We start from the raw sequence: 27,522 nt of genomic DNA, 5'->3' as shown, positions 1-27,522 counted from the left end.
CAGCAGTGCAACAAAGCAGCCATGAGGTGACTATTCTCATGAGCAGTTGCCTGGCAAACCCTCTTTTCAGCTGGGCACAGTGCCATTTATTGACCTAGGGGTATCCCGAAAGCACCAAGCCGCGTGAGCACCTGTTCCCCACCCCCAAGCGGCTTGGCCCCTTCGGAATACTCCTAGGTCAGTGAACGGCTCTCTGTATGGCTGGAGATGGTGGTGCATGAGTGACTATTCCCCTCCCTGCTCACGTGCCTCCCAGCCTCACCATGCCCTGGCCCAGCTCTCCCTGCAAGGCCAGGGCACCACCATCGCCATCCCAGCATGGCTTCTTCTCCAGCTTCCAAACTCCAGAGATTTGCTGCTGAATCTTCTGGCAGTGGCTGCTCTGGGAGTGCGCTCTATGCTTTTGGGATGGCTCTCGGAAGACTCTGCCGAGACAGAGAGTCTTGGCGCCTTCGGGATACCGCTAGGTCGGTGAGTGGCGCCCTGTCTGACTGGAGGGGGGGGAGAGTTGTCCAAGGGACTTATTTTGGGGGGAGGGCTTATATTTTTGCCCACCCAAAAATATGGCATTGCCTTATTTTCAGGACATGTCATATTTTCGGGAAAACACAGTACTATAAAACTAATCTTCTGTTTTCTTTTTTTTTTCCAGTTACAACAATCTACATTTTTGTGGAGGTACCTTAATAAAGCCACAATGGGTTCTGACAGCAACTCACTGTTTAGACCGGTAAAACCTTTATTTATACATTGCCCAGAGTCCCTTTGTGAGGGAGATGGGCAACTTCAAAATATGATGAATAAAAGCAAAACTCTCCTTGAGCAAGAATTCCCAATCCAATACTATTGTACAAGGGGTTGAAATGTCAACTGGTAAAATTCACCACCTGAGAATTCTGGGAGTTGTAGTCACTCCATAGCTAGAAAACACCAGGTTGCAATAGATATTAATTAGACTATCATACCTGGGCTGCAGAAATTCAGATGACCATCAGTTAGCAACAAACAGAGCTTTCTGTGAATGTTTGGGGCTTTTTCATGGTAACATGGGTATGTTATATTAATCCTAGCAGGTATTTATCAGATTATGGCAAATCTACCATTTTGCCGTTATGACAAATATGCCATTTAGTTTAGCATTAGCCATGCTCAGGGTTTAATTCACACTTGATTAGCTGAGTGGTTTATAGCCCATCCTTCAATGCAATTCTGAGAGCAGAAGTTTGTAATCTGTTTGTAGCTGGCAAACTGTTGGATGTACAGATGCCACTAGAAATTGCAATGTTATACAAGTCTATCAACTCTTAGGAAACTATTTGAGGAAAAAAGGAAAACTAGAACCAGAAATCAGAAGAAAGCAATGTGTAATGTCTGAGAATTAATATGCTGTTAACAAAATTGGAAAGCTTCCCATTGGACATGACCGATTGACAGCAAGACCTCCTTATAGATAACAGATTATGGCTTGGTTCACAGTTTGTTCCAAACCATAGTATGATTTGTTTGCATATGGCTTTGTGATGTGTGTAAACATCTCTTTTGTGACCTGGCATACCTACCAACTGGGTTCCCAGAAGAACCTGATGGCAAAAGGGATGGACTATATTTTCTGTAAAATAGTCATATAGACACAAACACAGATATCTATATACTATGCAAAAGAGACAATCAATAAGCCAAAAAGGGAACAAAAAGACAAAAACACTTATATGGTATTACTGAGTTGTATAGTGTGGAATAGTGGCTTGGCTTGATATTTCAGCTTCCTTTGTTTCTCAGCAAAGAAGAAATAGCTTCAACCAATGATGCATAGATTCTAGATTAACAATAATTAGTGTCATTTAGTAAGTGAATATAATTAACCATTGGCATCTGATGCTTGGTATTTGATATTCTGGTTTTCCATCATTCCCCCAAATATTCAGAATGAAACAGTGATTTTGAGTCATTTAGCTTGTTTAGTCCAGCACAGTTTTTTTCACTATTCTCAGAGTTAGCCTGGCCCTATTTGTCCTCCCTGCAGGTGTGCATAACATGGATCCACCTATGGTTCCAGTCTTCAGAAATTCTCATTGAATTGTCCTCTTCTTATCTACCTAAGTTGTGGATCTATGAAGATATTCTCACCTGGGATATTTGTCTTTTGTAGGTCATCAAATCCTAGTTTTTACAAAGTGTCGCTCGGCCTGCACACAGAGGCAGCCTTAGAACCATCGGCCCAACATCGCAGCGTTCAGAAAATATTCAAAGAACCATATCAGGCAGACATTGCCTTGCTGAAATTAAGCAGGTATCCTTTGGGTGACAATATTTATCTTTAATAATCTCTCTACCCTCCATTCCAAAACTCATTGGTGTGAATATAGGAGCATTTCTAAAATGACATTTGAATTGATCCAGTTTCATTATGGTACAATGCTCATCTGAAGTAATGTCCAAATTTATTCATGCACAACATGCCTCTGTGTTTAGGTAGTTGCATTGTTGTTATGGACAAAATCATTGCAACTGGGATAAGCTTCTGGCATGGAAGAATATACATATAGATCTTTTTTTTAAAAAATTGATACTGATTGGTTTGCATACAATTTAGAAGTGTTGAAAGAAATGTCCTTCTGGGTTCGGCTCCAAGTGGGGAAAAAGACACTGGAGACATGGAGGCTGCTTGGAAAGATGGTTTTAATGGTGGACAGGAGCACATGGCTTGAGTCCTGAACAGAAAAGGTGATCACATGCTTCAATGTGGTGGAGAAAAATAGAAGGGCCGAGGGAGGGGCTTGCTAGGCTTTTTATAACCTGTTCAGTCCCACTTCTCTGTTTCCTGTTCCTGTGTAAGAAATGTATTCTGATTGGTTGTCAGACTCACATGGGCCCATGCAGGGGCAACTCTCTAGGCTGAGTTTTGAATCCAGGTTTGGTTGAGTTCAGATGCCATGTGGTCAGTTGAGTAAAGGCTTATATTATCATGCCTTCATTCCCACCCCCCTGGAGCTGAAGGGGAGAACTCTTTTATTATGTAAAGAGACTGGCTCAGGCTTTAATGGCTCATGGACAAAAGGTGGGGGCAGGAAGCTGCAGGGAGAGTTACCTTGTCTTTTTGAAACATGTTTCTTTTCACATCCAGAGAAATATTCTGCCTTTTCAATATTTCCTAGGATATTTCATTTTTCTGGGAGAGGGCTGGGTGATAACTTTCTGCAGAAGGAAGAACGTTAACTTCAAATTTGACATTAGCAAGTCTTCGCTTGAGCTATTTGTGGTTGTTTTGCTGGAAAATAGCTGACAAGGTGAAATACCATGAAGGCAGGTTGACTTCACAAAAGACACAGGAGACCAATGATTCTTGGCTGGCTGGAGAATTCTGGGAGTTGAAGTCCATCCATCTTAAAGTTGCCAAGGTTGAGAAACACTGCACTAGAGGCTACAATGATGCTGAAGCTAATTAATGGTTTCTAATTCTTTATTCATACAACATTAAGATTCAATTCCATTATATCAAAGATGATCCTTCCATTATATCAAAGGAGACAGTGTTTTTATATAGGATGGCTCAAGGCTAATTATGGAGTGCAACCCTCTTAACTGTTATACGAGATTATCTTTCTTTCAGAAAGTGACTGCAGGAGCAAGAGTTCTTTGACTTGAAGAACAGACTGAAACAGGGAGATATATGATACATGCTCATACCATACAATGCTCAATTATAGCTACTGTATTTATGGAAATGCTTATGTTTATATTCATTTTAGAGATCAAATTCTGAAGTTCAATGTGCCTAAGGAACTAGCAAGTAAGCTGACATCACAATGTGTAAACTTCATCCTCCTAGGAATGTTTTACTTAAAAAATATCCAGTGACTAACAAACCAGCAGCTCCTGTGAGCCAGTTTGGTCTAGTGGTTAAAGCACAAGGCTAGAAAGCAAGAGGCCACGTGTTCAAGTCCTGCCTTTAGCCACGAGAGCCAGCTCACATCAGAGGCTTGTTGTTGTGGGGAAAATAGGAGGAAGTAGATGGATATGTTTGCCACGTTGGGTTATTTGCAAAAAAATTATGAAGGTGGGAGATGCACCCAGTGACTTGAATGAAAAGAGCAGCAATATCGTTTTTCTCCCAGCCCAATACAGATCACCAATGAAGTCATTCCAGTCTGCTTACCTTCAGCCAACGTTGTTGTAACAGGTGGAACAGAATGTTATGTCACAGGATGGGGAGACACAAAAGGTGAGAGACCTCAGAGTGGTTAAAAATTCAAAGAACCCACCATTCTGTTTTCACATGTCTTCCTTTCCCCTTCCCATCTTTTTAAATTGATGGATATAAAATTGATGAGTTTTTATTGATTTTTTTGATGGATTTTATCTTCCATACATCTGGAGACTTGGAATGAATGAATGAATGAATGCTTTCATATTTATTGTCTGGTCACAAACAAAATTTAGTCACTATGGGAGATTTGGAAAAAAAAAACTTTATTCATGGGATGTATTTTACAATAGGATGTTTCAAGCCTGTGGATGGTTCTTGGACAGGTAAATTCCATCACAGGGATGGCTGAGGTAGAGATCAGTTTTAATTCAACAAGGAAAGGAGTTCTATTTGTATTAGAGACTATACAGCACCACACAAATTAGACACATTTCTGTTTTTAACAGGGGCGGCCATATAATTTTAATAGGAAAATATTTAGCAAGATACTTGGTTAAGTCTAATGGTCGTTAGTGACCATTTGCAGTTACAACAGTGATGAAAAAGTAACTTTGTGACAACTCCTCACATTTATGACCTTCACAAGTCTGTAAAGCAAAGGAAACCTGAAGTAAGAGTAAGCACAGGGGTTCTTTTTCCACTTGTGATGGGTAAATGAGGATTACCCCAAATAGATTTGGGCTGCAAGATCCAAATAACCATCAGATGGCAGCAAAAAGTTACACTTGTCTACTTTTTGGGCTGCAAGGTGGTAGTCACATGAAATTTTTAGAGTTAACAGGGTGGTAAAAAGGGACTACTTTTTTAATACTGCCATACTTGGTGATGATGAAGCTTCCTTGATCATATTAGAATATTATTGGATTCATTTTATACCATGGACAAATTATGCCTGTATCCTGAAGCTTTAAGTAACATTTCCATTAACAAAAGCTAGAGGAATCTGATCCCATTCTTACCAAATCAGGAAGCATACAGAATAACAGAGTTGGAAGAGACCTTGGAGGTCTTCTAGTCCATCCCACTGCTCCAGCAGGAAACCCTATATGATTTCAGACAAATGTTTGTCCAAATGTTTCTTTAAAATTTTCAGTGTTGGAGTTTTTGCAACTTCTGGAGGCAAATTGTTCCATCGATTAATTATTCTGTTAGGAAATTTCTCCTTAGTTCTAGGTTGCTTCTCTCCTTGATTAATTTCCATTCATTGTTTTCTTGTTCTGCCTTCAGGTGCTTTGGAGAATAGTTTGACTCCCTCTTCTTTATGGCAACCCCTGAGATATTGGAACAGTAATCCTTTAAACTAGACATGCCCAATTCCAATTATTTAGATATTTTAGCCCCCAGTCTCCTAATAATCCCTGTTGCTTCTTCTCTGTATTATCCTGTATGGGTTTTCCTTTCATTTTGTCCTCCCTCCCGTCTGCTTTTCAAAGGAACTGGTGGAGAAGGCTTACTTAAAGAGACTGGCTTCCCTGTCATTGAGAATAAAGTGTGTAACCGGCCTGAGTTTCTAAATAATAGAATTCGGAACCATGAACTCTGTGCTGGTAATATTGATGGCGCATCTGATAGCTGTCAGGTAAGATATGATATGATATGCTGGCTTTGTTAATAAACACAAGGGTATTTCATTTTTTTCCCCAGTGAAAATGCCACCAATAATTAGAGGGACTTTCCCCTCTAATTATTACAGCAAGTGAAGAAAATATGCATTTTATGTCCTGAATGTGGGTGTGTGACACAGCCTGTTTCCAGGCTGTGTCATGGATGTCTTTATGATTCTCCAGGATACTATTTGTTTGATTTCTTGTTTATTTTATCTTTGTATATACTTTTATTTGTTTTAGTATTGGGAGACACCCAGAGGCATAGGCTGAGATGGGTTGCTGTATAAATCAACCAATTAATTAAATGAGTAAATCCAATTAATAAAATAAAATATCTTCTTACTGAAGAACCCATCCAGTTCATGTTATTTGTATAACACCCACCTTTTGGGTCCAGTTTGACCCTCATGAAGTCCTTTTAATGATTAGCTTTGTAAGAGATTGTCAGGCAATAAAGTCATCCAGTGAGAATGGTGTGTAACGTATCTTAGGGCTATGTTGATTTCTCTTGCACTCCTGGTTCATTGTTTCCAAATACTCGGTTCCAGGGTGACAGTGGAGGCCCTTTGGTCTGTGAAGAGCAAGGAAGATATGTGCTACATGGAGTCACCTCCTGGGGTCTCGGCTGTGCCCAGCCCATGAAACCTGGCGTTTATGTGCGAGTGTCTCATTTTATGCCATGGATCCAAAAAATTCTAAGAGAAAATTGAGCTGCCAATAACCTCTTGCCGAAAGCACCAAAGAGAAAGAAGAATAAATAGAAGTGAAGTGCAATGTAACGAAATAATTTACATGAATGTAAAATAAATACCATGAATATCCTGTAAACAACTTTCTTTCTTTCTTTCTTTCTTTCTTTCTTTCTTTCTTTCTTTCTTTCTTTCTTTCTTTCTTTCTTTCTTTCTTTCTTTCTCTTTCTTTCTTTCTCTCTCTCTCTCTCTCTTTTTTTTTTCTTTCTTTCTTTCTTTCTTTCTTTCTTTCTTTCTTTCTTTCTTTCTTTCTTTCTTTCTTTCTTCTTTGTTCGTTAACACCTCTGTTGGTTACAAGGTGCCTGAGTTTGTGGAACAGTCATCTGTGTTAATTATGATGTAGAAAATCTGAGGAAATTGAATCGCTAGCATTTGGCAGGATAAATAGCCACTGAAGGAGGAAACCTCTTGGTATTATAGCATGACTTTTGGGACACTTGGCATCCAGATTGTCTGTTTTTCTGTCTGTCTGCCATGTCATGTCATCTACCTACCTACCAGGTATCCAGAATAATACAATATGGTTCCAAAAAGAAAGGCTCTTTCTTAAGATGAAGTAGAGACAGATTTCTACAAAATTTCTATACAGCAATGTTGGATGGCTATGATCGTGGACCATTCATCTCTTTCTGCAAATGGCATTATATCTTTAATGCTACATTATATGAATTGCAAGGGAGCGGTGGTTCAGTGGCTAAGATGCTGAGCTTGTCGATCAGAAAGGTTGGCAGTTCAGCGGTTCGAATCCCTAGTGCCATGTAAGGGAGTGAGCTCCTGTTATTTGTCCCAACTTCTGCCAACCCAGTAATTCAAATAGGAACCACCTTTGGTGGGAAGGTAACAGCATTCCATGCACCTTCGGCGTTTAGTCATACCAGCCACATGACCACGGAGACGTCTTCGGACAGCGTTGGATCTTCGGCTTTGAATTGGAGATGAGCACCACCCCCTAGAGTCGGGAACAACTAGCACATATATGCTAGGGGAACCTTTACCTATATGAATTGCTCATTCATTGTCATGAGCATCATGAGTAAAAATTCACCAGTAAATGTTTCCCCAAGTTATAATGAATATGCACGTGCAACATTCCTTTCTGACTCTTTCATAGTGGCTGGGGAATTCTAGGAGTTAAAGTCCACAAGTCTTAAAAGTTGCCAAGTTTGGAGGTCCCTGGTCTGGGCCATCTAGATTTGCTGGGATCTCTTTGGAATACATGGTCAACCTTCTACATTGCCTTAGGAATGAAACATGCCATATAACCACATTCTTTCATACTGCTTTTGTTCAAAAGTATCCAAAAGCATCTACATTGCATTCTCAAATGTACTTGCTTTTTCTTTTACACATTTAAGATTACATCTTAAGCTTAGTCGGCTGCTTTTCTCCAGGCAAAGCCAGTTTATAATTTTTGACCAGTTGTTGGGTGTGGGAGGAGAAAGCGACAGCCAAACTCTCTTCTACTTTGAGAGGAGATTTAATCTGGCTTTATATTTGGTACACAGCTATAACGCAACCAATGTTAGTTACGTATGTGTGAAAAATTTGAAATGGCTTTTGCTTCAGGAGAGACTTTGATCTAAAGCAACTAAAACCATGAAAGGAAGGAATTTTCTCTGGAGGATGGTAAAAAGAAGAAGTAAAGAGTAAATTCCCCCCTCCATACCTGCTAGGTGAGCCTGATGCCTGTCTGACCCAACCAGAGAATGTGAATCTGAAAAGATTGCAATGTTCAAGAAACCAATTAAATCCTTGAGAGTAGCTGTCCAGCCTCTCAAAAATGTCCACAGATGGCAAAGCCACAACCCCTGTTCATGTACCTCACTTCGTATCTAGTTTATCTCTGATATCTAAGAATGAGCGGTAAGCATAGATTGCTGAGTAGACAGAACTTAAGAGAAAGAACAACGTTCCTCCTAAACAATAGAAAGACATCACATTTGTATCTCAATGCCTTGTACTTGGAGTTTCTAAGAATAATTGCATTTTCCCCAACTTCCCACTATAAAAGGTTCTGGGATAAGGTGAGTTCCCTCACACATGGATGTTTGTTCTAACTGGTTAAACAGGAAGTCTGAATATATATCACTCAACGGGACCAGAGGTTTAGTCTTCTGAGCTTTTGGACTCATGCTGGAGCCCATCCTCAGGGAACTTCCCTCTAACATACATTCTACTAAAGAAAAGTTCCCTGAGGATAGACTCCAGCACGAGTCTGGAAGCTTGGTAGGCTAAACCTCTGGTCCCAGTGACCGACTCAGACTGGATCCTGCAACATTTTCCTGGGACACACATTTTTGCCTTCATTCATATCAAGAATTATTGTTAAGCTAACTGTTAACAGTACCTGCAGTTTTTGCGTCTTCAACCTCTCTAATCGTGGCTGGGCTAATCTCTGGAACCTGGGTGCATTCAAGACAGGCTAACGATTTAATACCAGCTCATAATGCTAACTGCGTTGTGGATAAACATGGAAAGCTGTTTCTAACAGAAAGCTAATTTCTAATCCCCAGGCTAACTTGAAAGTCCCTGTTGAGTCTGCATCAAGAAACAATTTTATACCGGTAGTCTTATCCCCACCAGAGCATTATTATGAGGATAAAGGTGATACACAAGTGCTTGTTCTTCTGAATCCATAGGAAGCGGAGTTAATTCCTACATTTCTTGTAGGAATGCCTTTATTCATATGTACCTTTGAAATAAGAAACACCTTTCTTTGAAAATGTTTTTAAAATCCCATTCCGATCCTGTTCCAATGAATGAAATGAATGGCTTTTGGTTGATTCCATGTAAGTTGACAAAACTTTGAAAAAAATTGTGTTGCAAATTTGTAAAGAGAAAGGAGAAAGGTCAGGCATATATAAAACAAAATATTTAATGAAAGTGATTACTCTTCTATGAGAGCCGCATATAATAGTTCCCTATCTGGAAACAACAGGTTTGGAAAATATGTTCATATTTACCCCAAAGAAAAATTCTATGCTAACTTTATAAAAAGGTTCTTTTAGGGCTTATGACATAATTGAATTCATCTCCTCCAACAGGAAGATGGTGTCCAGCAGCTGTGAATTTGAAAACCGGGTTCCTCGTGAGGTTTTGCAATATTAACCAAAGATCAACCTTCTTTGCTGGAATTTTGCTGCTTGTTTTTTTCACAACAGACATTGAAACTGCATAGAGAAGAAATGAAATAAGTTTATAAGCAAGTCTCTTTATTGGGCAGATTGATTTTAGCAGAAATGCTGTTTCTTTAAAGTAATTTTTGAGACTGAATCTCACTCCATCAAGTGCACTGCCATTTTTTAAATTAGGCAGCTCAAGAGGGCCCGATTTAGGTTGGGTTCACGAATAAAAAAGTGAATTTCCTCTTGTACCAAGGAGCAGATGAACTGATGCTCCTCCCTCCTAAATTAGTGAGCGCTGTGATCAGACTAAGACCAAAGAGATAGCATTATAATTCCAACTTATTTAACATCACATTGAAGTATAATGGTGCTTGCTTTGCCTTAGCACATTGTGCGAACTCAGCCATTCTGGCTTAGATGAACTTAGCTATTACGTTATAAAAACAATCAATAGCTTAATGTGAGTTCAAACTGCTCTCCTATATTTAGCCTAACCTATTTTGAATAATTGTGATAATTAAAATGGTAACAGGTGAAAATAAAAGCTGCTGTCATTTTCTTGGAAGAAGGTAAAGTAGAGATGCCACAATCAACTTAAATCTGTGCTAAGACAATTTTACTCATACTAGGGGGGTGGGTAAAATTAATTCCCTCTGCTCTTATGCTGCTTTTAGTCCAAACTGGTCCTTACGATGACATTTTTTAAAGGAAAAAAAAACCATATATGGTTGTGAAGGTGCATGAATACACACACACATATAGATGCATATGTGTTTAGTGTATAGCTTGTGCTAAGTCTCTCAAAAATGGTTGAACTAGACTTAATGTCTAGAATTAATCATTGGAAGGCTGAATTATCCAGAGGGTATGCAAGAATGTCATGTATTCTCTTCTAAGGATACTTAGTCAGTACCTTAACATTTTCTCCACATCTTCTACTGTCTCTGGTAAGGGCTGCCCCTTAGTCTCAGGTAAGAGTAGCACCAGAATCCCACAGAGAAGAGAAAGTATGCCTACAAATAAGTGAAAGGAAAAATATATCAGGCATTACACATTCATCCTGGAATTTTCATATAATTCTACTGTTTGTGCTAAAAAAAAATACAGCTACAGTTTAAATAGTTTTCTTATGTAGGGTGCAAGGAAAGGTCTAAATGAGCTGATTAAAACCCCATGAAGTATTGCACTGAGGCAGCATCTTATATATTTAAAATATAGGTTTAAAATTGAGGTATAACTTATCCAATTGTATCAGTATCAGGATTGGGGCCAAATATCTTGACACTGCATTGTTCTAGCAGATATGGAGTATATATAAGAGGTGGACCTGAGATGGAATCCTGTCATAGTCCTACAGATGGTGATCCACAATCATTTTTTCCCACCTGGAGCTCCTAAGATATGTTGAATAATAAATCTCATATTTATAAGGGTTATATTTGTTGGGAATTATATTTGGGAAAATTCTATACAGTCAGGTTCCTCAAACTGAGCTCAACCCCTGGTGACTACATAGGTACAACCATGCCATTTTTTTTTTACAACAATATGGATGTGATTTTTTAAAAACTGTGTTATCTTAGCAAGAATGCTATAATTTAAGTTTTTCTGGTTCATTATGATTTCAGAGCCAGCTCTTGCAGTTATGGGGGAGTCTTCCCAAACACCTTAGGTGCAGAATTATATATTAGTCTGGATTGAAACATAAGGATCAGTTGACAGCATTATTTTATTTATGGAATAATATAATAAGCTATTTTGATTGTAAAAGAGTGACCTCTGTCAGAGATAAATTCAATTAAAAATAAATTCAAATCCTTAACACAGTTTATTCTCTTTTTTAACTGAGACTGTATAAAATGAACGTATTGAGATCAGCAATGTGGAGCTATCTTTTAGGGTGCATAATATTCTTACAGGAAAGTAAATACTTGGACAAAAAAGTAGAGGTAGTCCTCAACTTACAACCACAATTGAACCCAAAATTTCCATCGCTAAGCAAGCAAGTTAAGTGCATTTTATCTCAGATTATGACCATTTTCTGCCACAGTTAAGTGAGTCTCTATAGCTGTTTAGCACATCTGGCTTTCTCCCTTGACTCCCTTGCTTGTTAGAAGTTTGTTGGGAAGGCTACAAAGGTGATCACATGACTCCGAGACAGTGCAACTGTCATAAACACAAGTACTTGAAAATTGATCATGTGACCCTGGGGATGCCGCTACAGTTGCATGAAAAGCAGCCCTTGGTCACTTTTTTTGAGTGCCATTGTAACTTCAAAAGATCAATAACTGAATGTTTGCATGTTGAAGACTCCTTGTATTGTAGCCTCATGATCATTCAGAGTACCAAACTCACTTTTTACGAAAGCATGCCCCTAAACTCAGGGGTGAAATTCGACTGCTTTGGACCGGTTCAGGCGAACCCGTAGGGACGATTTGAATTGGTTCGTCGAACCGGTTGACTCCACCCAGGCCCGCCCGCTTGCTGCTCACCTCTTCCAGCTGCTCGCTTGCTCGTTCACCCCTTCCACTCGCTTGCTTGCCGTTCCAGCCGCTTGCTCCGCCCCTCCGCCCAATGTATGTTGCCTTCATCACACGACCCAGCTAATCACCTCATCCGCTCAGCTCACCAAAGGTAAGCAATGATACCCTGAGTACCAAACTCACTTTTTATGCAAGCATGCCCCTAAACTCCATTGTGCGTTGTAATGTGGCTTTGGAAATGAGGCATTTCCCTGGGACAGCATTTAACAAAAGAAATTAAATCCCGTCCCCATCTGCCATTTCTGCAACTCCTTCTCCTCCAAACCATTTATCTCTGTACAGAACTCCAGATGTGTTGGCATTTTTGTAAAGATATTTTTCAATGAGTGCAATTTTTGAGGAGGGTACAGTACAAATGATAAACATCTCTTCCCAACCCCTATCCTCTTTTGCTGAAAATCCCCTCTCTCAAAGTTGGTTTGACCACTACCGGCACACACTAATGGTCAGTATGTGCATTTGTTCATCACATTGTATGGGGTTGTTTTTTTTTTACGTTCTGAAATGGCATCAACCTTGAGCTTTCTTCCAAATTGGCAAAAAGAAAAGCAAACGTTGAGAATAATTTCTTACAATAGACAATCAGAGGAAGCTCTGACCAGATGGCTGCTAATCGGTAAAGCAGAAATGGGGCTACCGTGCCCCCTATGTCGCACATTCCTGAACATAGCGAGACACCAAAGTTTCTGTAAGAAAAAGAAAACATCTTACTTATGACGTATAGTTTTCAGTTTCAGATTAATATATGTACTCCTTTTCACCATATACCAGGAACTTTTCCATAGGCATGTGAGGTATCCATCACGTACTATATGTCAGCGGCCCCCCAATGTTTTGCCACCAGGGACCAGTTCTGTGGAAAGAAGTTTTTCCTCAGACCAGAGCAGGTGTGGTTTTTTGTGTTGCCAACACCCCATGGATGGGGCTTTGCTTCTTTATGCGGTCCGGTTGCTAGCATGCAGCAGACTGGTTCCCTAACCACTGGCATATGTGATCCCTTGCTTGCTAACTACTTGTCTTTGACTCTACAAGGCGGAATCTATAAGAGTAGAAAAGATTAGCTCTCCATTTGCAAAACAGAAGCTTGTGAGAGCTTATGGGTGAGCCATTATCCAATTGATGAACATTTTGTCTTTTTCCATCGCCAAGGCAATCTCTCCCTCTTTCAGACCTTCAGCACCTTCTCTTAGTATCTGATTATAGACAATCTTTAGAAAAAATATCTTCCCTCTATCCACTCCATCCTCCATAGAGGCATGCAAGCATGGGTGGAGGCACTGTATCCACTGGGAAAAGTGCCTAGTTGCAAAAATCCTGACGTGTTACCATCTGATCCCTCACAAAAGGCTTTTCAGTGCAAAAAAGGAAGGTGGTTTTTCATTCAGAATATGTTTGATCAAAACAATCCCTTGAAATATTTTGTGAACAATTATTCAACTACACCGAACAGTTGGAATGGAGGGAAGAATGGAATGAGGGAGGGGAATTATCTGTATTTGTTTTTTTTGAGATGTCCAAAATTGCATCACATAAGATAGGCAGCTTTATAAATCTTTTAAATAAATATATGGAATTAAAACTAAAAGGGAGGGATGGTGGGAGGAAGGAAAGGAGAGAGGGAGGAAGACAGGAAATGAACGATGGTGGAAGGAAGGAAGGCAGGGAGGGAGGAGAGAGGGAGGAAGGCAGGAAGTGAGTGATGGTGGAAGGAAGGCAGGAAGGGAACGATGGTGGAAGGCAGAAAGGAAAGAAGGAAGGAAAGCTCCTACGAGGGGAAATGCAAAGCTATCAAATCACAATTTCTCTTGCTGCTAGAGTACTTGAAGGCCTGAAGGCTAGATTTGAATGTGGGAAGACCTCCTACAAATGGCAAAACAGAGGGCACTAAGGATTTCTAGAAGACTGTGGTATTTTCAAGAAAAGACTAATTTTGCCACCAAGTTTAATACAGACCATTACAAATAGTACAACACAAACACTTTTACATAAATCTTTGTACGGAAGTGCCCAAGAAGTGAGAGCTGGAGGGATCAGGCACTTTCCAGATAAGTTTCATTAAACATCTTAATTTGTAATAATTAGAAATTTATACTTAAATATCATCAATTAATCAATACTAGATTGGCCTTGGTGAAATATAAGGACATTAAAGTAGGAAAATATTTCCCCCCTTTCTGGAAGAGTGACAAAAAGGCTGAGAAATATGCCTATCTCCTAAGGAAAATTTGCTTTGATTTAGGGAGTGTTGTAAGCAGATTCAAATGGGGTACTGGTGGTTACGTATAGCTCATGACCTGTACATTTCCTCTTCTCTAGAGCCCCAGTCTTTTATACATTTCTTGGTAACTCTATCATATTGAATGCAACAGGGTTTACTTCTCTGTTCTGACCCCCTCCTCTTGTATACCAAGACACTCCGACACAAAGTCTCTTCAAAGATGTTTATTGACATACAGGTTCCACCTTGGCAGCAATCCAGCCTGCCAAGGTCAAGATAGCACTCTGGGCAGCAATCCAGCTACAGTGACACCCCTTGGCAGCAATCCAGCTACCAAGCTCCAGATAATCACCTTAGCAGCCAAGGTCCAGGGAACAGATTGACAGTAATCCAGGTAAAACCTTTAGCAGCAATCCAGCCTGCCAAAGTACGACACAGATCTGAGCTTCTCCAACTCCAATGATCAGTTGATTCCTGCAAAGGGTGTGTCCACAAGCAGTCCCTTTATAGTCTGGAGAGGAGTCTAATGATCAGCAGCTGAGAGCCATTACCTCCGGTAATTGCTCAATTGCTCCTTACACCGGGTAGCACGTCGGTAACGAGCATCTAATAGCTCACTGCTGTCTGACTCACTGTCCTGTGACTCCTCTCCACTGCTCCAAGGCATGACATCAGGAGCCCCCTTTCCTTTGGCTTTCACCACTGCTCCATGCCTCAGGCGCCCCCTGGTGGCCAACCAGCCTCTCTGCGCCCTGCTCAGCATCGGAACCCTGTCCAGGGTCCCCCACCTCCTCTTGAGCCGACTCAGAGGACACCTCGCTGTCGGAGTCTGGTGGCAGTGGCACCGGCACCGGCTGGGCCACAACACTATCCTTCACCGCAGGGCCCTTCCCCCGGGCCTGACGCTCGGGAGGGAAAACGTCCATGATAGGCCCGCACCAAAGCTGGAGCATGCACAGCCGTCACATCGGTCCAGGTCCCACCGTCCGAGTCCTCATCCACCCAGTCGACCAAATACTGGAACCGACCCTTGAGCCATCTCGAGTCACGGATCCGGGTCACTCTGTGCGATGGCCGTGCGTGCACCTCAGGCGACGACGGCAGGGGCGAAGAGGGACATCGGAGAGGACAATCCGACCGCTCAGGGATCAGGAGCGAGCGATGGAACACCGGGTGTACTCGCATTGAGCGCGGGAGGATCAGGCGATAGGCCACCGGATTGATAACGGCCTCCACAGGGAACGGCCCCAGATACCGGTGGTCCAACTTCCTCGTAGGCTGGTGGGACGGAAGATGCCGCGTGGACAACCACACATGATCACCCACGGCCAATTCCGGCACCGCACGGCGAGACCTGTCCGCCACCCGCTTGTAATCCTCCTTCGCCTGATTCAAGTAGCGGCGCACCATCTGGTGAACCGCCTGAAGCTCAGAGAGGAAATCCTGCGCTGCGGGGACCGGAGAGTCCATGGGGGTGAGAGGGAAAAAACGAGGGTGGTACCCGACATTCGCCATCAAAGGCGTCGTCCGTGTGGAGGAGTGCTGCGAGTTGTTGAATGCAAACTCCGCCACGGCGAGGTACTCTGCCCAATTGTTCTGCTGCTGGTTCACGAAGCAGCGCAGATATTGTTCCAGAATCCCAATCACCTTCTCCGTCCCTCCATCGGTTTCGGGATGGTGCGCCGAGGACAGACAAACTTGAACGTCAAGAGCGGCCATCAGCCCTTTCCAGAACTGGGCCGTGAATTGTGTACCACGATCGGAGACGACCCGGTCAGGTAGGCCGTGCAGCCGGAACACGTGCTGGATGAACATGCGGGCGATGGCGCAGGCTGTCGGCAATCTCCGGCAGGGGATGAAATGCGCCATCTTGGTGAGCATGTCCACCACCACTAGGACCGTAGTGAAACCGGACGACGGAGGCAGTTCCGTCAAGAAGTCCATGGACACGGCTCCCCAGGGTCTGTCCGGGGTCGGGAATGGCTGTAGCAAGCCTGGAGGAGCTCCCGTCGCTGATTTGGCCTGTCGACACTGCACACATGACGTGACGTACGTCTGCACGTCGTGTCGCAGGCGAGGCCACCAAAATGTACGGGAAACCAGGTGCAAAGTTTTGAACAGGCCAAAGTGTCCCGCTGCCGGAGTGTCATGACATTGGGAGAGAACCAATCCACGGAGCGGTCCTGCAGGCACGTAGAGCCGATCCCGATACCTCAAAAGGTCCTCGTCAAAGGTCCACGGGGATGTCGGCCCTACCTCTGCCCGCCGTTGTTCCACCCACTCGTCGTTTCGCTGTGCATTCTGTATCAACGACCGTAAATCCACGGGTTCCTGGATTGCAGCGAAGGACTCGACGGGTAGGACCGTCCGGGGGGGCAGTGAGTCAGCAGGTTCTGAGTACTCCGGCTTTCTAGATAGGGCATCCGCCCTCTGGTTCAAGGCACTGGGGATATACGTGACCTTAATAATAATTAATAATAATTTGAATTTATTAGCCGCTCCCTTTCCAGACAGGACTCGGGGCGGCGTACAATGGAGCATATAGAACATAAAACATGAGTACAAACACATAAACATACATATATACAAAGACACACATGCATGGAGGAGGTAACAAATTACAACATTTAGACAGTTAAAAATCACCATTAAAATACCCCAATTGTAAGAAACCCAATGTACAATTAAAATTTAAAATTTAAAAAGACAGTCAGGAGGAGTAAGAAAAATTACGGTTGAGCCAGGCCAGATAATTGAAAGAGGTGGGTCTTCAGCTGTACACGGAAGGAGCGGAGATCGGAAGTAATCCTGATGTCACGGGGGAGGTCATTCCACAGGGCTGGGCCCATCACAGAGAAGGCTCTGCTCCTGGGTGTCGCCCCCCCGACACTGTTTGGCGGACGGCACCCGGAGAAGTCCCTCTCTGTGTGAGCGAATTGGTCGTAGGGATGTGTGGGGCAGGATGCGATCCTGCATGTAACTAGGTCCTGTGCCATGAAGCGCTTTAAAGATCATAATCAAAACCTTGAAACGCACTCGGTAGACCACAGGAAGCCAGTGCAGCTCGCGCAGGAGAGGTGTTACAGGGGAGTATCTAGTCCTCCCCATAATCACCCGCGCGGCCGCGTTCTGGAGCAACTGTAGTCTCCGAGTGCATCTCAAGGGAAGCCCCATGTAGAGAGCATTGCTTTGAAGTGGAACCGGGAGCATTGCCTTGAAGTGGAACCGGGCAAAAAACAGAGACCACCGGATCTGGCGCTGATTGAGCTTCCGCGCTGTTGTCAAAAACTCCAGATTCCGATGGTCTGTCCGGACTTCGACCTGATGCCTGGCCCCCTCCAGGTGATGTCGCCAGGCTTCGAACGCCGCCTTGATAGCCAGCAACTCCTTCTCCCAGATGGTATAATTGCGCTCGGAAGGATTGAGTTTCCGAGAGTAATAGGCGCAAGGGAAAAAGGTGCCATCAGGGGCGTGAGCCTGCAATAACACCGCCCCCACCGCGATGTCGGACGCATCCGCCTCGACTACAAAGGGGCGATGGGGATCAGGGTGTTTCAAGATCGGCTCCTTTGTAAAAGCGCGCTTCAAGGCCACGAACGCTTGTTGTTCCGTGGACCCCCAGTGAAACGGCACTTTCTTTTGCAGGAGCCGAGTGAGGGGCGCGGTCAAGAAAGCAAAGCCGGGGATGAAGGACCGGTAGTAGTTGGCAAACCCGAGGAGTCTCTGAACGTCTTTCATCCGTCGAGGAGATTGCCAACTTCGTAATGCCTCCACCTTGCCTGGCTCCATCGCAATTCCTTCAGGGGATATACGGTGCCCCAGGAACTCGATGGTGGTCTGCCAGAACTGACACTTCTCCAGCTTGGCAAACAAGCGATGCTTTCGAAGGCGCTGCAAGACTTGATGCAAGTGCTGTTGATGATCCTTCCGAGACGTAGAGTAGATCAAGATGTCGTCCAGGTAGATGACGACAAACTGATCCAAAAGGTCCCGAAAGATATCGTTCATAAAATGTTGGAAGACAGCTGGGGCATTGGTCAACCCGAACGGCATGACCGTATACTCAAAATGTCCGTATCGGGTACCAAAAGCTGTCTTCCATTCGTCCCCCGCCCTGACTCGAACCAGATTGTAAGCTCCACGTAAGTCCAGTTTTGTAAACACCACGGCCTCCCGGAGCCGCTCCAACAACTCGGGAATCAGAGGCAACGGGTAGCGATTACGGATCGTGATGGCGTTCAAGCACCGGTAATCGCAACAAAGTCTTAGATCCCCGGTCTTCTTTTTGACGAACAAAACCGGGGCAGACAAGGGCGAAGACGAAGGCCGGATAAAACCCCGGGCCAGGTTCTTGTCAAGGAAGTCCCGCAATGCGGTTCTGCGACCAGTGGATCTGGGGATCGTGCGCCCGCAGCCAAGCCAAGCCCAACACCACGGGGAAATGCAGACCCGAAGCCACGTAAAATTGAATGGCCTCCTCATGCTCCCCGAGGATCAGGCACAAAGGCTGCGTGGCGTTCTTGATGGGTCCAGACAGAAGCACCCGGCCGTCAATGGTCTCCACTCGCATCGGAGGGTCTACCGGGCACAGAGGGACGTGATATTTCATGACAAACGCTGCATCCATAAAATTCGTGGTAGCCCCGGAATCGACCAAGGCATGGGCTGGAATTCCCTGCAGACTACCCGACAAGAGAATGTGCGCTGCAAGAATCAGATGTTGTGGAGGCCCCTCCGCCTCTGTTCCGGCCTGTGCCCGACCCGAAGTCTCCCTCAGATTGGGCCTCGCCCGTTTCCCGACACGTTGCTGAGGGGAGGCCGCAGTCCGCATAGCCCCCCTACCCTTTTTGGGGCAAACCAAAGCCAAGTGTCCAAAATCCCCACAGTAGAAACACAACCCCCCTGCACGCCGTCTGTCCATCTCCATGCGCAACAAGCGGGGTTTGGCGGCACCCAACTCCATGGGCTCCTCCCGTGCAACTGCAGTCTTGTGAGGGACCGGCACCCTACTGGTCTCCTGGGACACGCGGCGAGGCCTCCGCCTCTGCAGCCGGGCGTCTATCCGGAGGCACAAATGAACCAACGCGTCGAACGTTGGAGGCCTGTCCACCCTCACAAGCTCATCCTGCAGGCCATCTGATAGGCCGTCCTGGAAAGTGTCCATAAGGGCTGGCTCATTCCAAGCAGAGTCCTGACTAAGCAGCCGGAATTCGCTGACATAATCCTGCAAAGAACCACGCCCTTGGTGCAACTCTTTCAGGAGTCTGGTGGCTGTTTCCCCCTTAATGGGATCTTCAAACATCAGCTGGAGATGGTTACAAAAACCCTGAAAATCGTCCAGCAGGGGGCTCGGTTGGGAGAGCAATGGAGTGGCCCACCTCGCTGCTGTGCCTGAGAGCAAGCTGATGATAAATCCCACCTTCGTCCGGTCAGTGGGAAAGTCCTCCGCTCTCAAGCTGATAAACAGCTGGCATTGGCCCAGGAACGCTGCAAACATTGCTTGTTTGCCATCATTGCCGAATTTGACCGAGCACAGGCACGAGCCTATTTGAAGACGTACCTTGTGGCATTAAGAGCGGCCAAACGTCAACATTGCGCCGCTCTTATTGCGTCTGCAGATAACCGCCCTGCCGCCCTGTTTCGGGTGACCCGTTCCCTCTTGTTTGAGAGACCACGGGAAGCCCCACTACAGGGCAGAGCAGAGGAGTTTGGGAATTATCTACAGGACAAAGTCGCTCAAATCCGGATGGGATGGACCCCTTTCAGTGGTTCAGTAGAGACGCCCGTTGCGAGTCTTGAGGGACCGCTTTGGGAGGAGTTTGACTCGGTTGCCATCGAGGATTTGGACAGGTTGCGTGGACGTCTGCGACCCACCACATGTTTATTGGACCCGTGTCCCTCCTGGCTTGTACTGGCATCCTGGGAGGTTACGCGCGACTGGCTCCTGGGCCTGGTGAACGCCTCGTTGGGTGAGGGGTCTCTACCGGCCGCCTTGAAAGAGGCGGTGGTGAGGCCCCTGCTCAAGAAGCCTTCCCTGGACCCAACGGACCTAGTCAATTATCGTCCAGTCTCCAACCTTCCTTTTTTAGCGAAGGTTGTAGAGAGTGTGGTAGCACAGCAGTTCCCACGTCACCTGGAGGAAAATGATTATCTAGACCCGCGCCAGTCCGGCTTCCGACCCGGGCACAGCACGGAGACGGCCTTGGTCGCATTGGTTGATGATCTCTGGAGGGCCAGAGATAGGGGCTGTTCCTCTATCCTGGTCCTATTAGATCTCTCGGCGGCGTTCGATACCATCGACCATGGTATCCTGTTGCACCGGCTAGAGGGGCTGGGAGTCAGGGGCACCGTTTTACGGTGGTTTGGCTCCTACCTCTCTGGTCGGACGCAACGTGTGTTGACAGGGGAGCAGAGTTCGACCCGGAGGCCACTCACATGTGGAGTGCCACAGGGATCGGTGCTCTCGCCTCTCCTGTTCAACACATATATGAAACCGCTGGGCGAGATCATCCGTGGTTTTGGAGTGGGATATCATCTGTATGCTGATGATACTCAGCTATACATTTCCACTCCGAACCACCCCAATGAGGCCGTCGAAATGATGTCCCGGTGTCTGGAGGCCGTACGGGTCTGGATGGATGGCAACCGACTAAAACTCAACCCTTCCAAGACGGAGTGGCTGTGGCTTCCGGCCTCCCGGTTCAACCAGGTGCTTCCATCTCTGGCCATCGGGGGCGTCCAACTAGCCCCCATGGAACAGGTGCGCAATTTGGGCGTCCTCCTGGATGCCCGGCTGTCCATGGATAACCATGTAACAGCCGTGGCAAGGGGGGCGTTCCATCAGGTTCGCCTGATGCGCCAATTGCGCCCCTTATTGGACCGGGATGCCCTACGCACAGTCACCCATGCGCTAGTGACGTCTCGCCTGGATTACTGCAATGCTCTCTACATGGGGCTTCCCTTGAGATGCACTCGGAGACTACAGTTGGTCCAGAACGCGGCCGCGCGGGTGATTATGGGGAGGACTAGATACTCCCCTGTAACACCTCTCCTGCGCGAGCTGCACTGGCTGCCTGTGGTCTACCGAGTGCGTTTCAAGGTTTTGATTATGATCTTTAAAGCGCTCCATGGCACAGGGCCTAGTTATATGCGGGATCGCATCCTGCCCCACACATCCCTACGACCAATTCGCGCACACAGAGAGGGACTTCTCCGGGTGCCGTCCGCCAAACAGTGTCGGGGGGCGACACCCAGGAGCAGAGCCTTCTCTGTGATGGGCCCAGCCCTGTGGAATGACCTCCCCCGTGACATCAGGATTACTTCCGATCTCCGCTCCTTCCGTGTACAGCTGAAGACCCACCTCTTTCAATTATCCGGCCTGGCTCAATCGCAATCGTAATTTTCCCATTCCTCCAAACTGTTTTTAAATTGTCCTTAAATATTAATTTTTATTGGGTTTTTACAATTGGGGTATTTTAAAGTTGATTTTTAACTGTCTATTGATGTAATTTGTTTCCTCCTCCGTGTATGTATGTAGGTATGTTGTGTATGTATGTACGTTTGGTGTTGTTATATATTTTTTATGTTTTATGCTCCATTGTACGCCGCCCCGAGTCCTACTTGGAAAGGGAGCGGCTAATAAATCCAAATTTATTATTATTATTATTATTATCAAACTTGTCTGGTGTAGCCACTGGACATTTCCTCCTTGGCTGGAGGGGGTTTGCAAGCCCCTGGAGCTGAGAGACCTGACCAGCCAGCAAAGCAATCAGTTGAGCCAACTGGGCCGTCTCAGCTTGTAGTTGCTCCATTGCAACTTAATGGAGTTTTGTTTGGGGCAGGAATCAATCTGTTCTGACCCCCTCCTCTTGTATACCAAGACACTCCGACACAAAGTCTCTTCAAAGATGTTTATTGACATACAGGTTCCACCTTGGCAGCAATCCAGCCTGCCAAGGTCAAGATAGCACTCTGGGCAGCAATCCAGCTACAGCGACACCCCTTGGCAGCAATCCAGCTACCAAGCTCCAGATAATCACCTTAGCAGCCAAGGTCCAGGGAACAGATTGACAGTAATCCAGGTAAAACCTTTAGCAGCAATCCAGCCTGCCAAAGTACGACACAGATCTGAGCTTCTCCAACTCCAATGATCAGTTGATTCCTGCAAAGGGTGTGTCCACAAGCAGTCCCTTTATAGTCTGGAGAGGAGTCTAATGATCAGCAGCTGAGAGCCATTACCTCCGGTAATTGCTCAATTGCTCCTTACACCGGGTAGCACGTCGGTAACGAGCATCTAATAGCTCACTGCTGTCTGACTCACTGTCCTGTGACTCCTCTCCACTGCTCCAAGGCATGACATCAGGAGCCCCCCTTCCTTTGGCTTTCACCACTGCTCCATGCCTCAGGGGCCCCCTGGTGGCCAACCAGCCTCTCTGCGCCCTGCTCAGCGTCGGAACCCTGTCCAGGGTCCCCCACCTCCTCTTGAGCCGACTCAGAGGACACCTCGCTGTCGGAGTCTGGTGGCAGCGGCACCGGCACCGGCTGGGCCACAACACTTCTCAATATGTGTAGACGTAAGGATTGCCCTGCTGTTCTATGAGCCACTTTCTCGCTAAATATTCTTTCTTACTTTTAAAATGCCTTCAGAGGAAAAGCTGGTTTTTTTTTTCTGTGATCTTGTGGAAATTGCTCAATGTGTAGATTCCACTTACCTGAAAACTGTAGGATACAGTTCACTATTCACGAGATACACAAGTTCAAAAGTGATGGTGATTCCCAACCTTGCCAAGATTGCTACTGCTGTACTTAACCATGGTATATCTGTCGAGATACACAGTAGGCAGAAAGGAAATGTTAAAAGGATTCACTTGACCTTGGGACCCAAACGTCAAGATCCTATTCCTTAACCAATTTTATTATCTTGGTCTCATGCCAATGTTATTTCGTGAATCGTCTTCCAAATTAATTAGCCAAAGAGTTTGATTTCAGAATCATTTAAGTTTTTACTACCCAGGTTCAAGGCTGCCCAATTCCTTAATGATTCCTGGTAAATTCCAAATAAAAAGAAAGGCAAAAGACAAACAAGGCATATAAAAAAGAGAGATTATCCAGAACAATACAATTAGTCAGATTTAAGTACGGGGGGTTCCAACAACCACCTTATCTTAAGATAGGAAAACAGCCTAGTTTTAGATTTAGAATAACTTTATTGTCACTTTGAATGTACAATAATCAACATGGTGCAGGGTTTCCTGCTAGGCAGGGGATTGGACTAGAAGACCTCCAAGGTCCCTTCCAACTCTGCTATTGTATTGTATTGTATTGTATTGTATTGTATTGTATTATACACTAAAATGAAATTTCATTGCATACAGCTCTCAAAGTTCTTAGTGATAAAGACTGACACACCAAGAACTTAGCCTATTTCTTAGTGATAGAGACCACCTTCAGAGTGCTAACGACCACATGGAATATAAATTCTTCCATTCCCCAACAGTCAGTCAGAAGTGGAAATGGTTTCTTGGATGAGAAGCAAAACATTTTAAAGAAAAAAAAACAAGAAAGTCCAGACGCCTTTCGAAAAGCACCTTTGGGGCACTTTAATTATTTTTTAAATATTAATTTAATGTATTTATACAATTCATCTACTGCTTAAATTCTCACAATCTTTAAGTGGGTTGGACAGCATCACCACCAGATGAAATCGTAACTGGTTGACCAACCATACTCAACGTGTAGTCCTCAATGGAACTGTATCTACATGGAGGGAAGTATGCAATGATGTACCCCAAGGCTCTGTTTTAGGCCCAGTACTCTTCAACATCTTCATCAATGATTTGGATGAAGGAATAAATGGGGAACTCATCAAATTTGCAGATGACACCAAGCTGGCAGGAATAGCCAACACTCCAGAAGATAGGCTAAAGATACAGAAGGATCTTGACAAACTTGAACATTGGGCACTATCTAATAAAATGGAATTCAATGGTGAAAAGAGTAAGGTTCTACATTTAGGCAAGAAAAACGAAATGCACAGATACAATATAGGTGGTGCCTTGCTCAATAGTAGTAACTGTGAGAGGGATCTTGGAGTCCTAGAGGACAACCATTTAAATATGAGCCAGCAGTGTGCAGCAGCTGCCAAAGAAGCCAACACAGTCCTAGGCTACATAAACAGAGGGATAGAATCAAAATCATGTGAAGTGTTAATACCACTTTAGAATGCCTTGGTAAGGCCACACTTGGAATACTGCATTCAGTTTTGGTCACCATGATGTAGAAAAGATATGGAGACTTTAGAAAGAGTGCAGAGAAGAGCAACAAAGATGATTAGGGGACTGGAGACTAAAACATATGAAGAACGATTGCAGGAACTGGGTACGTCTAGTTTAATGAAAAGAAGGACTAGGGGAGACATGATAACAGTGTTCCAATATCTCAGGGGTTACCACAAAGAAGAGGGAGTCAAACTATTCTCCAAAGCACCTGAGGGTAGAACAAGAAGCAATGGGTGGAAACTAATCAAGGAGAGAAGCAACTTAGAACCAAGGAGAAATTTCCTGACAGTTAGAACAATTAATCAGTGGAACAGCTTGCCTCCAGAAGTTGTGAATGCCCCAACACTGGAAGTCTTTAAGAAGATGTTGGATAGCCATTTGTCTGGAACGGTACAGGTTTCCTGCCTAGGCAGGGGGTTGGTCTAGAAGACCTCCAAAGTCCCTTCCAACTCTGCTATTGTATTGTAAGTAGGAAGTTTTATTAACCCAGAGTTTTCCTGAAGGTTAGTGTTCTTAGTAGAAATATTCTGCCATTCTGAACAGAAACATTGAACAGGAATGTTTAAGAAGTTTAGATTTATCCTTATGATCACAGGTATACAGAGAGTCCTTGACTTATGGCTGTTTGTTTAATGATGCCCTGAAGTTAAGATGGTCTTGGAAAAAGTGACTTACAACCCACCCTTGAATTTGTGACTGTTGTACTCAAACCCCAAACATGATTGCGCTTGGCAACTGGCTCGTCTTTATGATGGTTGCAACATCTGTAAGGGGTTGTCACAAAGAAGGGAGGTTCTATGGTACAAAGCACCTGAAGGCAGAACAAAAAGCAATGGCTGGAAACTAATCAATGAGAGAAGCAACCTAGAACTAAAGAGAAATGTCCTGACAGTTAGAACAATTAACCAGTGCAACAGTTTGCATTCAAAAATTAAGGCTGCTCCATCACTGGAGGTTTTTAAGAAGAGACTGGATAGCTATCTTTCTGGAATGGTATAGGGTCTCCTGTTTGAACAGGGGGTTGGACTAGAAGACCTCCAAGGTCTCTTCCAACTCTGTTCTGTTATTGTATTAGCTTGAAATCATGTGATCACAATTTGAGAACATCCATGCTAGCATCTGACAAAGTCAATAGGGAAAACTGAATTCATTTATGTAGGTTTGACTGTGTGATTCATTTAATAACAGTGGTAAAAATGATTATAAAATTGAGTCCTCACAGAATTTTCTGTCATGATGGAAATTCCAGTCACAATTGTGGTGATAATTTGAAAATCACCTATATTCACATAATATCCCCAAATATACATGAATACCTATAAGCTTTATTCCAACTGAACCATGACAGTATGTTAATACAATATAAACCTTCGCCTGTCCCCTTAAAATCTTGATGCAAATCATTTTTAGCTGAGAGGAATAACTTGTACTATTTGTATGACAGAAAGAAACATAGCATGCATTTTTTTCTCCCCTCTTCCCAACCCATAATAAACTTGTAATTGCAGCTTAAAAGACTGCAGTATTTTAAAAAAAAGTGCGAGGGGGGATATAACTGTAAAGTACACATTTTGAGTGGAGAGGAAGAATACTAGTCCTGCTGAAATTTACCTTCCATATATACAGTACTTATTCCTTTAAGGACCCTTGTTCTTCCTGCAAATAGCATTATTGTTAAAATGAGTAAACTCTCAGGTTTTTCCCAAAGGCAACTGATAAACATGATTTTAAAAAGAAAAAAAGACTTATTCTGGTTTTTTTCTCCTTCACTGCTGGTTTTCGTTTTCATAGGGCCCTATGTTTCCTGATTGCATTAGGGACAGATCTAAATCGTTCTGTTTGTGGTTGCCATTTTACTGCAGCAGGTGGCAGCACTGAGCCTCCTGCAGTTGATCTCAAGCTGTTGGTTTGACTGAGAATTAAACAGTACTGCAAGAAGACAGTAGCAAGCTACTTCCATAATATTACCAAGGAAACTGAATGAAAGCAATCAGCAGGAGTTAAGCTTCACTCGAGCGCATTGCCCAGCAACTGTTGCTTTTGGATTTAACCAACAGGCCTCTGAAAGTATTTGAAACTTCCTTGTCATTGCAGGGAAAGAAGAGAGACATAGGCTGGGTTGCCTTAGGCCAGCGGTGTCAAAATCAATTTCATTGAGGGCTGCATCAGGGTTGTGTTTGACCTCGGGGGCTGGGTGGGAATGGCCAGAGTGGCCCGTTCGACATCACTCGTGTCGGGGGCACCCCTCCCTGTTTTCAGCTGCGATGGCCTCCTGCAGTGCTCTGCCAGTGAAAATGGAGCTCAGGATCTCCCAAGCTCCGTTTTCGCTGGCAGAGCACTGCAGGAGGCCGTCACAGATGAAAACAGGCTCCATTTTTGCTGGCAGAGGCACCGTTGTTTCCAGGGCAGTCCTGTGGGCCAGATCTAAGCATCCCCGGGCTGGATTTGGCCCATGGGCTTTGAGTTTGACACCCCTACCCTTGGTACTTGCTCTCTAGTCTATCAACTGGTATCTAGAAATGACTGGATCACTCCTGGATCCAGGTCATGGTTGTCCCAAAGCTGCTTTTTCAAGAGGCAATCGGACTTTCTAGTTTTTCTTTGAAGACTGAGAAGCAAAACATCTCCAAAGAAAAACCAGAAAGTCCAGTTGCCTCTTGAAAAAGAGGGACTATCCCTCTTGGATGATCACAGAAACTTCAATGAATATAGTTCAGCCTATCCATTTTGAATTAATTTAGGTGCCAATAAGGCAGCGTGATAACATCACATGGCAATCCTCCCTATTAAGTAATT

The 27,522-nt window shown here is 44.4% G+C and overlaps 2 protein-coding genes across 2 annotated transcripts in view; one reads left to right on the top strand and one right to left on the bottom strand.

Moving 5' to 3' along the window:
- The window catches only part of LOC309387758 (plasminogen-like), a 30,360-nt gene extending 23,715 nt beyond the window's left edge, over positions 1-6,645 (top strand). Inside the window, exons 15-19 of the mRNA XM_081944513.1 lie at positions 653-730; positions 2,150-2,290; positions 4,116-4,222; positions 5,641-5,786; positions 6,363-6,645. Coding sequence (XP_081800639.1) covers positions 653-730; positions 2,150-2,290; positions 4,116-4,222; positions 5,641-5,786; positions 6,363-6,524 — 634 coding nt within the window. The 3' untranslated portion in view covers positions 6,525-6,645. The remainder of the gene's footprint in view (positions 1-652; positions 731-2,149; positions 2,291-4,115; positions 4,223-5,640; positions 5,787-6,362) is intronic.
- A 112-nt stretch (positions 6,646-6,757) lies between these two features.
- SLC22A3 (solute carrier family 22 member 3) overlaps positions 6,758-27,522 on the bottom strand; it is a 44,101-nt gene continuing 23,336 nt past the window's right edge. The window contains exons 8-11 of the mRNA XM_081944530.1: positions 23,161-23,269; positions 12,805-12,917; positions 10,602-10,701; positions 6,758-9,733 (exon numbers count right to left, since the gene is read on the bottom strand). Of these exons, the coding sequence (XP_081800656.1) occupies positions 9,679-9,733; positions 10,602-10,701; positions 12,805-12,917; positions 23,161-23,269 (377 nt within the window). The 3' untranslated portion in view covers positions 6,758-9,678. The remainder of the gene's footprint in view (positions 9,734-10,601; positions 10,702-12,804; positions 12,918-23,160; positions 23,270-27,522) is intronic.

Source organism: Natrix helvetica (assembly GCF_964273705.1).
Source record: "Natrix helvetica genome assembly, chromosome: 2".
Taxonomy (NCBI): Eukaryota; Metazoa; Chordata; class Lepidosauria; order Squamata; family Natricidae; genus Natrix; species Natrix helvetica.
This window is presented reverse-complemented; position numbering and strand designations above follow the sequence as displayed.